The following is a 17,252-nucleotide window of genomic DNA, read 5'->3' on the forward strand; positions in this document are numbered from 1 at the left end:
CATTACAATGGCAGAGTTAAATGGCTATAACAAAAACTGTATAGCTTATAAATTTTAAAATGTTATCAATTTTTTTCTCCTGTAATCCGCTTACTTCTAGATTCACTAAGGAATAAGAAACATACATCTTTATAAGTAGCAGTGTCAGAACATTTGTCAATGACATTTCACTAAGTGGCAGGCTAGTAAAAATCTCAGCTTGAAATAAAAATTTATACCTCACTATTTAATTCCTTCTAGTATTTGATGATGGCAGGTTCAGAATTGTGGTGTGGAAAGTAAGGTAGGAATTAGGAAACATGGGAAGAAAAATTGATAATGTCTATTTAAAAAGAAAAACAGGTTATCACTGTGTAGCCTGGGCTGACCTAGATCTTACTAAAATGTCTTTCAAATGGGGTTCATCACCATGCTTAAGAAACGTAACTTTCCAAAAAAAAAAAAAAAAAAAAAAAAAACTATTTTACTTTTCATCTAGTTCTTGCTAATCATCCTATCATATTGCTTTAAAGTTCAGTAGTATTGGTGAATTACCTTAAAATGGATAGCCAATGCTATGGTTTTTGACACATTATCTAATGGTTTGTTGTTCTTCTAGCTGGTTCAAATTCCCGCAACAGAGGTATAGTTTCTATATGTTCTTGTCAAATTACTAGAACTTAAGATCTGATAGTCATGTTCTGTACATAGCCCATGTTCAGGAAAATTGCTTGGCTACTCCATATCCACCATAGATTCTTGTAAATGATGCAACATGGTGATCAAATGCAAATCATTTGTCAAATATGAAATAATCTTACATAACATTTCTTTGGGGTGATAAGAAAGGGTTTTACAAATGCTAACAAAATTATGAAATCTCTACTTCTGCACACAAAGTCTTGTTTTCAGATCTTTAATTGAAAAAAAAAAACTTCTAAGTCACTAATCTAAAACCTTAACCCTTTCTGAATATGTAGTAATGAATCTGGGAAAGAAAGAAAAAAGGTATAGGACTTATTATGTAAATTAACTGGATTGAATGAATAAATTTGGGGAAGGAGGCAGGTGTGTATCTGTGGGTGTTTGTGAAATCGTACTTGACAAACTACTAAACTTGGTTTTTACTTTGTCAGTCAAAATTCACTTGGAAAATGAAATGGGTGAAGCCATAATGACACTCTTGGGTAGAACACACAGAGACATTAGAATGAGCAACTTGTGATTACATGCACTGTCTCCACACCCATGCCCACTTCTTTCTCATGTGCTGTGATGGGAGTTTTACTTCGCATTAAGTTCAACTTTCCACTTTATTGATATCATCTAAATTAAGACTTAGGAAGAACAAAATGTGAATATTCCTTTCACTTAAGGAATCTGTAGCCTATTAAGGAGGACAAATGTGTATAACATGCCATACAGAGCTGTAGGCAAAAGAAAAGTCAGAATCACAGTAACACAAAAGATAGCGGTTAGCTATATTTGATGATGAAGACCCCTGATAGCAGAATCAGAGCTAAAGGTGTGTTAAAGGGGAAATGTGTATACTGGGTGTTGGGCAGGGTTTGGAATGAAGTAGAGAGTGACTTTATGCAAACTCTAACTCTATCTGGATTGAATAGAGCACTTGGAACACAAATCTCATTGGTTTTGTTCTTCACCATCAGGGGATATCTTACTGTTGCACATAGTCAAGGGAAAACCTTCTGGGAAGGTTACAGGCATAAGCAACCTGCTGCACTTCCGCCTAGCAGCTGGGTTTTCAGATGCCGTTTGTCATGTGGATCTGGCCAAAGCACCAATGTCCTCTACTAACATAGTGTCAGACAAACTAGATTTACATCCTCCTATTTAGTCAGTCCACTATCTGAGCACATTTGCTCGATAAAGGAAAAGATTTAGACAAATGAGAGAATCAGGACTTTTCCATATGAAGCTTCATATTTCTTGACTTGGTTCTATAATTTTCCAAGAATGCTACTGGATAGCCTTCTAATTTTTTTGATAAGTCAGAGCCAAATTTTGTACCTCTTTGACACTTTTGTCATCATACTATAGTTTGAAATTAACCAAACGACTGAAAATTACACTGATGTCTGAATTTGCACAATTTACCTCGATGTACCTTTTCACACAAGTAAGTACTAGATAAAGAAATGACATCTTATAGAGATGTCAATGACTATTACCAAATAATCATTAGTCAAGCCAAGTCTAGTAGGTAATGTCTGTAGTCCCAGCACTTGAGAAGTAGGGGCAGAAGGAGCACTGGAAGGTCCTGCTCAGCATGGGCAGCACAGTGCATGTGAATCTAATATACAAACAAATAATTAAATATGGTCACACACACACTCAGACACTCTCACACATACACACACACAGAGAGACACAAACAGGCACGCATGCAGATGCACAAATATGCTTTTATCCAGTCTGTTGCATTTCACATACTGTTTTTTTTTAAACACTACCTGAAATCAGATCTGCTTTGTCACTTTTTTAAAAGATATATTTATAATTATTTTATATGCATGAGCATTTGGCTTACATGCATGTGTGTATACTGTATGCACGTCTGGTACCTTAAAAGACCAAAAGGAAACATGTGGTCCCTGAAACTGGAGTCAAGGATGACTGTGAGCAGCCATGTGAGTTCGAGGAACAGAAGTACCTCTCCAAGAGCACCTAGTTCACTCACTGCTCTTAATTACTGAGCTAGCTCCTCAGCCCAGCCCATTTATAATTCTTTGATAGCAAAATTGTATTGGAAGACAACCATTGCTTTCAGTTACCTATTTTTGTCCGTTTTATACAACATGTGAGTTAGTTTATTGCAAAGACGTCATATGAACCACAAAGGCAAAGTGTCTACTATTCAACCCTTTGCAGAAAATCACTGCCAATGTCTGTTTTATAGTTATCCTGATACTATTATTAATTCAACTATCGAAAATAAAAAATTTCATTTACATGTACATCTGTGTGATAACATTCAGATGCATAGTGACTTGAAGAGGCAAACGGGGGTCATGGGTTGTCCTAGATGTAGAAGTATTTGCAATCATGAGCCACCTGCCATGGGTGCTCTGTGGTGAACTATGGTCCTTTGCCAGAACAGCAAGTGTCCTTAACTGCTGAGCAACCACTCCAGACCTTGTTAGATACCTTTTTATGCATGATCACTTTTTACTCCTGAAAGGTTAATTTTTGCATTAAGTTTATGGAAATCAAGAGTCTCTATTTAAAATACAGTTTACAAAATTCAAAATTTACCTAACAGAAAAATACACACTGAAAAAGCATCTATTCAAGGTTATTGTTGGTTTATCTTTTAAACTGTAAAGTCATTCCTTCAACAAAACATATTGCTGTTTGTGGTGGGTGCTGCCCCACTATCTGCAGTCTTCTGCATCATGATTATCCCCTTGGAGTCTTTCTTCCACTCTCTCCTGGGTCCCCTGCAGCAGATAAGAATACCAGAGCAGGGTTCCTGTCCTCTTCACCCATGAAACTCCATTCAGACTTCCAAAGGCAATGGAATTTCCTCAGTAGACGTTTCTCAAGTCCTATCAGAATTTCTCTTCCCTCTGGGAATTACATAGCACTTCCTGCTTACTTCTTTAAGTCTCAGCATATAGACAGTGGTAGCTTGCGATCCTCCAGGGCAATGAGATTTTTAATGTGGGAGCGGCTGGAGAAGCTTGGTGTGGAATCTCGTAGAGATTTATGGATTTTAATTAGAGCATTGTCAGTAGGCTCTGTGGAGTTCTCCTGGCTTATTCTTTTCCCACTACTAAGTAACAACTCAGAACATCTGACAGTAACAATCAGAGTCAGCACTGCACCTTTGTGATCTTGTGCACTGAGGAGTAAAAGCTGAGGGACACGTGGAGGGGGGTGGGGCTCAGGCAGCTCCAGTGGAGATTATGCATAAGAGGTTGCAAGAGGAAAAATAGAAAAAGAACCATCTAGATCACTATAGGAAACTGCCACACGAAGAGCTACCTCCAATCTCCAATTTTAGACAGTGAAAGGGGGAATGCACCTTCCCCAAATCTGGCTCCAGCCAGGCCTTCAGCTTTCAGGAGAATATTCCATTGGAAGTAGGCAAGGCAGAATGTTGTTAAAAATGAATGCAAGAGAGACCTCCAGTGGTGAAGTGTGAGTGTGATCTCCAGTTCTAAAGTCTAAGTGTCACAGAGCTTACAAGTTAATGATACCAAGGACAATAGAGGAGGAAGAACACAAAAAGGACTTAATTACTCACCACAGCAGATCCATTCTTATGAGTTATTTACTCACCAGAGGAGAGGCATTCTTATGAGGTCCTTCCATACCATATCAGCTAAAATTTTCTGTCTTTGTTGCTAAATGTCTACAAAATGAAAATGTAAACAGGAAAGAGTTGTTATGCCCCACAGTTCTAGAGGATTCTGTCTGTGTGGTGGTGTAGAACAGTTCACATTATGAAACCCAGGAGAGTCTGAAAAGGGACTGGCGAGTTGCCTTTCCTCCTTTTCTCCTTTCCTTTGGCCTAGTCTATCATCCTATAAAGTGTTGTTGCTACCTGCATTCAGGGTGGTTTGCCCCCATCTTTCTTTATCAATTCTGGGATATCTCCTATGGAAGCACCTAGAAGTATACATTACAAATCTATATAGCTCCACATCCAAACAAAGTGATCAATGAAATTAGGTATTAAACTTCCTTTAATTTCTTTAGTCTCCAGGACTCAATGACTAATGTATTATTCTTACATTACACATGAGGAAATGGAAAGAGGAACACTAAAGACCTCAATCACCCATGTATGCAGCTAAACTGAAATTTGAACCCAGGTAATAAGAGCTGAGAAGTCACAACACCACATTTCACCACCCAAGCGGCAAAGGAGAAGATTCTTCAGCAAAGTTAAAATCCAACACAATGGGATTTGCCCAGAAAAGCTGTGCTTGCTGACCAGACGCCCAGGTGCTCTGCCACTTGGACCAGCAGATAACCTGGAGCACACAGTCCTTGTGAGACTGCACCTTGAGCACCCAGAGCACAGAGACTGCTTAGAGGCAGTGCTGGTGGCAAAAATTCATTTCTGACCCACAGTAAGAGAGTATGGGGATCTGCCTGAAAGAGCTGTGCTTTTAGACCAAACGGCCAGGTGCTTTCCACCTGGACCAGCAGATAACCTGGGGCACAGACCTAGTGAGGTTGTGCACTGAGTACCCAGGGCACAGAGAGTGCTTGGCAGTGGTGCCTGGGCCTGTATCAGAGAGAATCATGATCTACCTGGGGAAGGCAGTTCTGGGGAAATAGCTCTACAGGTGCTTTTACGCCTGGACCAGAGTGAGCCTGACACATAGTCTCAGGGAGGAAACACTGCTAGTTCTCAGTGAGCAGAGAGTGCTTTACTCACTGGAAAAGAGTCCTTTTTGGACTACAGAAAGAGCCAGGTCCCCACCATTAGTAATCAGGACCAGTGGGCAAAGGGCTGAGCTCCCAGCACAGCCTCACAAAAGCTCCCACATTTGAGCCCACAAAGACAACTGAGTACCTGCCACCAGAACTCACTGCACACCCACAAAAAGCTGGAACCTCAGAAGCAATTTTCTTCTGAACCCACGGGCCCTAAGATCCACGAGAGAGACGGGTGCCAGTCACTGACAACAAGACCACATATAACCACAGATAACAAGATGGCAAGAGGAAAACAAAAGAACTTAAGCAATGGAAACCAAGATAAGCTGGCAACATCAGAACCCAGCTCTCCCACAACAAGTAGTGGATTGCCAAACAATACAGAAAAACTTAGACTTGAAATCATACTTCACGGTGATGATGGAGATCTTGGAGAAGAGCATGAATAACTAACTCCCTTGAACAATTTCAGGAGAACACACAAAAACAAATAGAATCTTTTAAAGAGGAAACACAAAAATCATTCAAAGAACTGCATGAAAACACAACTGAAATGGTAAAGGAACTGAAATTGGAAATAGAAACAATAAAGAAAACACAAAAAGAGACAAGCCTGGAAATAGAAAACCCCAAAAAGAAATCAGGAGTCACAGATGCAAGCATCACGAACAGACAACAAGAGATGGAAGAGAGATTCTCGGGAGCCGAAGACAACATTGAAAACATAGAAAAAACAGTCAGAGAAGATGCAAAAATCAAAAAGCTCCTAACCCAAAATGTCCAGGATATTCAGGACACAATGAGAAGACCAAACTTAAGGATAATAGGAATTTAAGAAAGCAAAAGAATATCAACTAAGAGGCACAGTAAATATTTTCAATTAAATCATAAAAGAAAACTTTCCTATCCTCAATAATGAGATGACCATGGGCATAAAAGAAGCCTATAAAACTCCAAATAGAGTGGACCAGAAAATAAACTCTTCCTGACACATAATAGTGAAAATGCCAAGTGTTCAAAACAAATAAAGAATATAAAATCAGTAAGGGGAAAAGGTCATGTAACATATGAAGGCAGACCAATCAGAATTACTCGCAAATTCTCAACAGAGACTATGGAAGCTAGAATATCCTGGACAGACATCATACAGACTCTAAGAGAACACAAATCTCAGTCCAGGTTACTATATCTAGCAAAACTCTCAATGACAATAGATGGAGAGACCAATATATTCCAGGACAAAACTAAATTTACACTATCTCTGACCACAAATCCAGCCATACAAAGAATAATAGATGGAAAACCCAACACAAGTAGAGAAACTACACCCTAGATAAAGCAAGAAAATAACTAAGCAAGAAAACCAGAAGAAGAAAGACACACAGACATAATTCTAGCTCTAACAGCAAAAATAGCAGTAAACAACAATCACTATTCCTTAATATCTGTTAACATAAATGGACTCAATTCCCCAATAAAGAGACATAGACTGTCTGACTGGATACATAAACAGAATCCAGCATTTGGCTGCATACAGGAAACTCAGAGACAAAGATAGAAACTACCTCAGAGTTAAAGACTGAGAAAAAAAACGTCCCAAGAAAATGGACCCAAGAAACAAGATGGAGTAGCCATTCTAATATCGAATAAAGTAGACTTTAAAGAAGAGTTATGAAAGATAAGGAAGCACACTTTTTTACTTAATACAGGAAAAAAATTATCAGAAAGAATTCTCAATCCTAAATATATATGCTCAAGAGCACCCATATTCATAAAAGAAACCCTATTAACATATATTGCACCACACACAATAATAGTGGGAGACCTCAAAACCCCACTCTCATCAATCATGGAAGCAGAAACTGAACAGACACGCAGTAAAAATATCAGAGGTCATGATCCAATTGGAATTAACAGAACATTTCATCCTAAAACAAAAGAATATACCTTCTTCTCAGCACCTCACAACACCTTTTCCAAAACTGACTACATAGTCGATCACAACACAAGCCTCAATAGATATAAGAAGATTGAAATACTCCCATGAATACTATCAGATCACCATGGACTAAGGCTGGTCTTCAATGACAAAAAAACTACAAAAGCCCACATACACATGGAAGCTGAACAATCCTTTACTCAACAATAGCAGTGTCAAAGAAGAAATAAAGAAAGAAATTAAGGATTTTCTAGAATTCAATGAAAATGAAAACACAACATACCCAAACGTATGGGATGCAATGAAAGTAGTTCTGAGAGGAAAACTCTATAGCTGAGTGCCTCCAAAAAGAAACTGGAGAGAGCATACACTAGCAACATGACAGCACAGCTGATAGCTCTAGAACAAAAGAAAGCAGATACACCCAAGAGTAGACAGCAAGAAATAATCAAATTTAGGGCAGTAATAGACCAAATAAAAACAAAAGAACCATTCAAAGAATCAACTAAACCAAGAGCTGGTTCTTTGAGAAAATCAACAAGATTGATAAACCCTTAGCCAGACTAACTAGAGGGCAAAGAGAGAGTATCCAAATTAACAAAATCAAAAAGGAAAGTGGAGAAATAACGACTGAAATTGAGGAAATTCAAGAAATCATCAGATCCTATTACAAAAGCCTATACTCAACAAAGCTGGAAAATCTAGAGGAAAGGGATAAATTTTTCAGATATCAGATACCAAAGTTAAACCAGGACCAGATAAACCATCTAAACAATACCATAACACCTAAAAAAATAGAAGCAGTCATCAAAAGCCTCCCAAACAAAAAAAGCCCAGGACCATATGGGTTAAGTACAGAATTCAATCAGACATTTATTGACGACCTAACACCAATACTCTACAAACTATTTCACAAAATATAGTCAGATGGAACACTACTCAACTCATTATTCGAAGCCACAATAACTCTCATACTTAAACCACACAGAGACCCTACAAGGAATAAGAAGTTCTGATTAATTTTCCTTATGAACATTGATGAAAAAATACTCAATAAAATTCATGCAAACCAAATCCAAGAACATATCAAAAAGATCATTCACCATGATTAAGTAGGCTTCATCCCTGGGATGCAGGGATGGTTTAATATATGGAAATCCATCAATGTAATCCACCATATAAACAAACTCAAAAAAAAAAAAACCACATGGTCATATCACTGGATGCTGAGAAAGCATTTGACAAAATTCAACACCCCTTCATGTTAAAAGTCCTGGAAAGAACAGGAATCCAAGGCCAATACCTACATATAATCAAAACAATAGCCAACATCAAACTAAACAGTGAGCAAATTGAAACAATCCCACTAAAATCAGGGACTAGACAAGGCTGCCCACTCTCCCCCTAACTAGTCAATATAATACTGGAAGTCCTGACCAGAGCAAAAGAAAATCAAAGGGATAAAAATTGAAAAGGAAGAAGTAAAAATGTCACTATTTGCAGATGACATAATAGTATATTTGAGTGACCCCATAAATTCTACAAGAGAATTTTTTCAGCTGAAAAACAAGTTCAGCAAAGTGGCTGGACATAAAATTAACTCAAACAAATCAGTAGCCTTCCTATATTCAAAGGACAAACAAGCAGAGAAAGAAATTAGGGAAACGATACCCTTCACAATAGTCACAAAAACTATGAAATAATTGGAATGACCTTAACTAAGCAAGTGAGGAACCTGTATGACAAGAACTTCAAATTTCTGAAGAGGGAAATTGAAGATCTCAGAAGATGGAAAGATCTCCCATGCTCATGGATTAGAAAGATCAACATTGTAAAAATGGCCATCTTACCAAAAGCGATCTACAGATTCAATGCAATCCCCATCAAAATTCTAACTCTATTCTCCATAGAGTTGGAAAGAGCAATTTGAAAATTCATATGGAATAACAAATGACCTAGAATAGTTAAATCTATTCTCAACAACAAGAAATCTGGGGGATTCACCATCCCTGACATGAAACTACATTATAAAACAATTGTGTTAAAAACAGCATGGTACTAGTACAGAGATAGGCAGGTAGATCAATGGAACAGAATAGAAGATACAGAAATGAACTCCCACACATATGGTCATTTGATTTTTAACAAAGGAGCTGAAAAAAATTCAATGAATAAAAGGACAGCCACTTCAACAAATGGTGTTGGCTCAACTGGCAGTCAGCATGCAGAAGAATAAAAATAATTTTTTTCTTATCTCCTTGTACAAAGCTCAAGTTCAAGTGGATCAAAGATCTCCACATTAAACCAGGTGCACTGAAACTACTAGAAGTGAAAGTGGGGAAAACCTTAGAATACATAGGCACAGGGGATAATTTCCTGAACAGACACCAATGGTTTTTGCTCTAAAACCAAAGATCCAGAAATGGGACTTACTGAGATTGCAAAGTTTCTGTAAGGATAAGGACACTGTCAAGGAAAAAAAAACTACTACCAACAGATTGGGAAAAGATCTTTACCAACCCCACATCTGATAGAGGTCTAATATCCAATATATACAAAAAACTCAAGAAGTTAGACTTCAGAGAATCAAACAGTCCTATTAAAAATGGGGTACAGAGCTAAACAGATAATTCTCAGTTGAAGAATATAGAATGGCTGAGAAGCACCTAAGGAAATGCTCGACATCCCTAGTCATCAGGGAAATGTAAATCAAAACAACCATGAGATTCCACCTCACACCAGTCAGAATGGGTAATATCAAAAGCTCAGATGACAGCACATGCTGGCAAGGATGCAGAGAAAGAGGAACACTCCTCCACCGTTGGGGGGTTGTAAGCTGGTACAACCACACTGGAAATCAGTCTGACGGTTCCTCAGAAAAATGGACATAGTAGTACCTTAAGACCCAGTTATTCCACTTCTAGGCATATACTCAAAAGATGCTCCAACATACAATAGGAACACATCTTCCACAATGTTCATAAAAGCCTTATTTATAATAGCCAGAAACTGAAAAAAAAAGCCCAGATTTCCTTCAGTAGTTGAATGCATACAAAAATTGTGGTATATTTACACAATGGAGTACTACTCCACTATTGGGAACAGTGACTTTATGAAATTCTTAGAAAAATGAATGTATCTAGAGAATATCATACTGAGTGAGATAACCCAGTCACAAAAGAACAGACATAATATGCAGTCACTGATAATTGGATACTAGCCTCAGAAAGTTCTGAATACCGAAGAAAACAACTCAGAGACTATACGAAGCTCAAAAAAGAAAGAGAGAGAGAGAGAGAGAGAGAGAGAGAGAGAGAGAGAGAGAGAGAGAGAGAGAGAGAGAGAGAGAGAGAAAGGCCAAAAAGTGGAAACCTCAGTCCTTCTTAGAAGAAAAATAAGTGTATAGCACCCTCTCAGAGTGGGGTACAACTAGACCTTAAAACATTAATAATTCAAGAGCTAAGAAGATAGCCTTGTGGCAATTTTTGTATTCAAAAGTCATTATGTTTAATCTTTACACACTCAAAAAAAAAACTTTGACTATTTCCATATTACACTTTGTTTTACATATACTTTATGATCTTTGTAAATAGTAAGATTTCAGTGCATACTATCAAACCTTTAAAAAGTCATGTAGTGACAAAAATATATTCATATATATTTATGCTAAAGTGCTTTTAATAATCTGTACATGTATCTCTGTTTTTTTAAATAAACTTGTTTAAAAAACAGAAAAATTCAACACACTAAGGGAATACATGCTCTGCACCTGCTTTCCACCATTGTAATTGATTAAATTTAATTTTGAATTTTGTATACATATAATGTATCTACATTATCTCCCCCAATTCCTGCCAAATCCTTCACTCCTTCTCAATTCCTTAGCCTGCTTTTCTATGCACATCATTGTTTTACACACAAACACACAGAGAGACACACATATACACACAGGCATGCATGAATCGCACATAGAAACACATATGCACACATACAAGCACACATAAACTTGCTAAGTCAGTTTAGTGTTTGCTTTTATGCATTGTGAGGAAGCTGGTATTCTGGGATTGAGTAACATTTAAGGGGCTCATCCTGAGGGAACAAAGAGAGGAAATCTTCCTCTCTTTGACATTGTCAATCTCTTATCAAGAGGCAATCTTTCCTAAGAGATTTACCCAATCCATGTTGACAGGTCAGCTGAAGGCATGGTGCATGGTTTCTTACATAAAGTGGAGAACATTGCTTGGACCTGTGTTTCAGGAAGAAGTATTAGAAACAAAATCAGAGGTACTAAAAGCAAAGATATACAGTAAAAAAAGAAGGCTGAGAAGATAAGGAGAGGAAGCATTTTCATCTCTTAAGCACAGAAAAAGAAAGCCATAGTCATAATTTTCATAAAATGTCAAAGTGTTAGGGGAAATGACTCAGATAATTATGGTGCATCTGAATGACTTGTGATTTTAACAAAAGTTCAAACTAACCTTCCACGTGTTCACATTTAATAAGATGAAAGTAATCCAGATACCTTAGAAGTTTAATTTTCATATTTGTTATCCACTTGTGACACCAAAGACAGAAAAGATCTCCGAAATATTGTTCACAGCCAACAATAATTTGTCGGTTTCAGGACTGGAACTTTCACACAGTCAACTGAGGAATGGAAGGAGAGGGAGAAAATGTTCTAAGGCAAACAGGAAAAAGGGTAGAGTTAAGGCATAAAAGCTCGTTGTGGAAACTTCTGTTCACTGGGAGAAGATTTCTTTTACCTATTAGCATTAGATAGAGGCACTGAACAATACTTCCCCCATATTGAAATGAGCCAGATGTCATTCTGAGCCTGGCAGCAACAACACACGGGGCAATGGTAAAAGCTAACGATCAAATTAGGAAAAGCAGTCCTCTGAGTGCACTAATACATGAATCCTCCTAAAGTTCAGCTGCCTTAGATGCAGGGCTGGAATTTCCAAAGCCTCTCTCTCTACACCCTTATACTGTGGAGTTGGCCAAGAGTTCACCACTATACCCTGGCCATATTTGGAAATCTGACTTGAGTCCTGGTGAAAGGTGAGTCTTGCTCCTTCCTTACAGCCACCCCTAATAATTTTCTACTTTTACATGTAATAAAAGCACCAAAGCTTACATAATCCTCAGGTGGGCCTTTCCATTATACAAACTCCCGAACTGATTTCAAGACAGTTACTCAAAACCAGTCCTTAGAACCAGGACTATTCTCTCATCTTTGCTTCATTACTAACTTATTATTATATAATAATAATAATAATATAATTATAATATATAATCATATCACATTATAACTTCATTACTACTTAACTAACAAATCTTAATGATGTGTCCGAACCCATACAGAACATGAAACATGCTATTCATTTCTTTGTTCACTTTGCAGTTCAAACTACACTACTTTCCAATATGGTCTAGGTATATGGGGGACGGGGGTTGAGAGGTCCATGACAGGGTCTCACTATGTAATAGTGGCTGTCCCGAAACTCAGTCCTATAGAGCAGTTTAGCCTCAAACAGAGAGATCTTCTTCCCTCTGCCCCTGAGTACTGAGATGCCGCATCATCTCCTGGCTTCTATCCTCACTCTTGATCTTTAACTTGAATGTGTGGAAAGACATGTAAAACCGTGATGAAGCACGCTTCTGGGTGTGTAGGATTAGTGGTGTCTAATGTGGGTTAGCATGAGGGCCAGCAACCTCTGCTCTCTCTTCGGGAATTACAGGCAGCACCACCACGTAGGCTGGGACTGCGAGTGGAATAATAGGGACAACAAGATGAAACACTCTAGAGCCGCCACAGTATTTGAGAAGAGATTTGTTTACTTTGTAACACTACAATGAAAAGTAAGTTGTGGGGGATGCATAATTTTTTCTTACAACCTCCTGGTGCTAGTCTGTCACTAAGAGAAGTCAGGGAGGGGCTGAGACGGAGGTTATAGAGTGATGTTCCTAACTGTCTTGCCCTGCCCCCCCCATAGCTTGTTTAGCTGATATATATATATATATATATATATATATATATATATATATATATATCATATACAAACTTCCCAATCTGCCCGTGGGTGGCACTAATCAAAGTTGGGTGGTTCATGTCCCATATTAAACAAGAAAATGCCCCCACAAACTTACTTATAGGCCCTTCTGATGAATCTTGTTCTACGACTGAGGGGCAAGGCTGTTTCCAGATAAACATAGCCTGTGTAAAGTTGACAGAAATTACCCAGCACAGGGATATCAAGCTTTTTTGTCTTGCTACTGCTGCTGCTGCTGCTGCTGCATCCACAGCCTGTGTGTCATTTCTCTCCAGATCTCTCTGCTTTCTGATAGCAATTCAGGGCCTGAGAGATTGCAAATCTTTCACATTGAGAAATGGATGCTTCTTTAGATACTCTGGTCCTTCAGCACCAGATTCGAGAGTTGAACAGCTATTGTTTTCCTCAGATCTTTATCCTGCAGATGGCACGGCAGCAATCCCCAACCCCAATCCATAGCAGAGAAACCACTATCTTCACTCTTCTAAATCGACACTCTATCGGATCTGCCCTAACACACTTCTCACTGCTGACCCACGTGCAATATTCCCCCAGGTTTCTATATGACTCTGCTCATCGACGTAGCCTGCGTCACTCAGGGAGCTTATTTCACCCAAATATGGATATGTCTGGAGACTCCAGGTAATTTCACTCTTATGGGAAGGTCAGAGATTATGTGGGATCAGATCACTTGAAGGAAAAGAATATTCCATTTGGAAAAAGTCAAAAACACAAGAATTATGAAGAAAATATGTGCGGTGGTGAACAACCTGAGGAACTTGTAGGTCAGGTTAAGACTGCCACTGATACTGAAGTCTAATGTCTTTTCTGCCCTTTTCATTTATTCTTCATCCATACTATCAATGTGAACAAGAGCCTCCCTACTCTTCTCCTCTCAGTTGTGCCCCATGCACACCTCCCATCACCCTCACCTCCACAGTTTATTGACTTTCTACACCATCTCTTTTATTCTACTCTGAACCCAGACACACCATGGGCTTACACGGTTACTATGAACAGATGCCAGGGCTTCAGGTGACACAGCCCATCACACCCCATACATCCACATCACACTCCATACATTTTTATCATACTCTATACCTCCCCATCACAACCCATTCAATCCCATCACAAGCCAGCTCACCACACACCACCTCATACCTCTCCATCATACCCCATCATACCCCAATACATTGCCCATCACACCTCATCCATTCCACCCCATCACACCCCTTCACACCCCATCTCACTCTTTACCACCCCATCACACCCCATCACACCCTTTACCACCCCATCCCATTCCATTGTTTAAGTAAAACGAAACAAATACATTATAATTTGAAGGACTAGTAAGTAAACAAAAAGAAGCTCAACACTCTTATTTGAAAACAAACTAACTTTATTTGAAACAAGGGTCAAAGGGGAAGGGAATAAACTTGCTGGAAGGGCAATGCCAGAGAGGGTCCAGCCTTGGAACCCGGATAAGGCTTGTGGGTCATGAGGAAAGCTGCAGCTCAGTTCTCCTTGTGGTTGTCATCCAGGGTAAGTTTTCCAAAGAGATACTCAGCCATGCCGACTTCTGGAGATCCCATATGGCGCATGCTGATCAGGTAGTCACTCATCTCCTTGAGGACTTCAACTTGCTTGCACAGAAAGTGCTTCTGCAGGAAGCTGGACAGATGGGCATCACCTTTGCTGGCGGCTAGCAGGTGCAGGGCCACAAGGCTTTGGCCGAGGGTCAGCTCCAGCTGGAAGGCACGCTCCATGGCCGGGAGGCCACCGATCCAGTCGTCACGGTCTGGCTTGCAGATTGTGCGGAGAGAGATGCGACCTCTGCGCTGGTTTTGCAGTGCCAGAAACTTCTCAGCATTCGTAGTACACTCGTGCGACTTGTTCAGGAAGAAGCTTGCGAAGCTGTCCAGGGCCACATCTTCACGGTCACAGTAGAAACCCATGGACAGGTAGATGTACGAAGTGGAGAGCTGCAGCTGAATATGGTTGTTGATAGCGGCCTCGCAGTCAATGTGGTAGCTCTGTCGCACCTGAGGATGTGGAGACACCGGGGGTTGTGGCATAAACACCGAAGGGTAGGCAGCCCTGACACTTAACAAGCAGGGTGTGCGGCGTTGGCGTTGGCGACGAGGCCCTCGCAGAAAACCCATGGTGGTCAATAGAGCAACCCACTAGCTTTAGCTCCTGGCTAACCTTAGCACACAAAGCATAGAACGAGGTCCAGGTCCGTTAAAATCAGCCGTTAAAATGTCAGTTCAGAGTTCTACAGCAGCTCCCGAGAATCTTCATTGTAATGTAAATTGCATAGCATCTTCAAAAGTTATTAATCAAGTGCACACATTTTTAAGCAAATCACCCAATTTCCTTACACAAGCAACGTGACTATTACCTTAATGTGATTTATTATTATTATTATTATTATTATTATTATTATTATTATTATTATTATTATTATTATCATTATCATGCTGCTTTTCGAGAATCCAGGTGTTATATCAAAGGTCATAAGTATTTTCTTCACTGACAACTGTCCTCAGTGACTAAGATGTTCATACAAATATCCTTAAGTGAGGAGGCACAAGTTGGGTCCAGCGGTCATAGCCTGTTGTGCAATATGTGATTCCTTGCACATATTGGACAATGTTACTCTAGAAAAACTACATCCTGGTTAGCAATTGCATGGAAAAGCAAGCAAGCAGTTTAGTAATAGCCAAAAACATACATTTTGCTAGGGGGGTTTTACCCTGAGTTCCTAGGGCACAATTGAAGACAGATGGTAGAAAGCAAGGAGGGCTTCAGCTAAGACAAGATGAAAAACCTGTATCCTGTTATAGTACTAAAATCATGGGTTGTTTCTCTAAGACTAGACCATATGTTTTGGGGGAAGATTGTGGCCCTTTGGATTGGTATAAAAACATTAATTGTTCAGATCTTAACAAGCTGTTTGTGGGAACTTGAAAGGTAATTCTGAACACAGATAACACACTCCTGGTTTGTGATATTCAGAGGAATAATTGAGAGTCTCTTGCACTCTGTTTCTCTCAGTGTTATTCAAGTCCTATTTTTAGTGAATAATCTGTGACTCTTGTCAGTAGGGTCTGAAGAAATGGCTGTGTTTAACAAGGGACCAGAACCAATAAAACTAATTTTTTTTTCTGAGAAAATAGGTATTTTTGACTGGGCTGAGAAATCAGCTATGATTAAGAACAGATCACCATAACTGGGGTGAAATCTTCTTGAAATATTTCCTCTAGGCAAGCATACAGAAGCTGTGGTCCATATGGTACCATGGCTACTTCTTATGCTGCACCCAAAATTGATGACATTTAATGATCTCCTATTTGATACTAGTTCTGAAGACATGGAAGATTCATGGGGAGAGGGTAAAGCTTAATACCATGAGAGCCCAGGAGAGATAATAAGTTCAAGGCATAGATTCAGTTGTGGTGGAAACCCTAGGCAGGACTGAAATGGTTATAGAGAGAAGCTGGGGGTTGGAACTATGTAGCGGGATTGGAGTTTCTGAAGACGGACAGGAAAAGATAACAACAAATATTGGAAATGCTACAGCAATGTGACAAACACCAAAGATAATAGCAGCTATAGATTGGAGCTATCCTGACCCTAGGAGATGACTATGAGTTTTGTGAATGAGATAGCTAAAGAAGCAGAACAACCTAGGTCCAGTCAAGCTCAGATGATTATGAGTGGGTCTGACATCAAGCCCTGAACTTTTGATGACTTTACTTTGATTTGAATATAACTGGGTCTGACATCAAGCCCTCAACTTTTGATGGCTTAACTTTGATTTGATTGTGGCTGTGTCGTGATTATTCTCTCTTGGAATAAAATAT

General features: G+C 39.2%; 1 protein-coding gene across 1 annotated transcript; it reads right to left on the bottom strand.

Annotated features, from left to right (window-relative positions):
• Positions 1–14,900: 14,900 nt before the first annotated feature.
• On the bottom strand, positions 14,901–15,548 carry LOC308415856 (ferritin heavy chain-like; the record flags this gene model as incomplete). Its single annotated transcript, XM_080910885.1, has 1 exon — positions 14,901–15,548. The coding sequence occupies one exon, from the start codon at positions 15,546–15,548 to the stop codon at positions 14,901–14,903; it is 648 nt and encodes a 215-aa protein (XP_080767011.1).
• Between the last annotated feature and the right edge of the window lie 1,704 nt (positions 15,549–17,252).

The sequence above is a fragment of the Micromys minutus genome (assembly GCF_963924665.1).
Source record: "Micromys minutus genome assembly, chromosome: X".
NCBI lineage: Eukaryota > Metazoa > Chordata > Mammalia > Rodentia > Muridae > Micromys > Micromys minutus.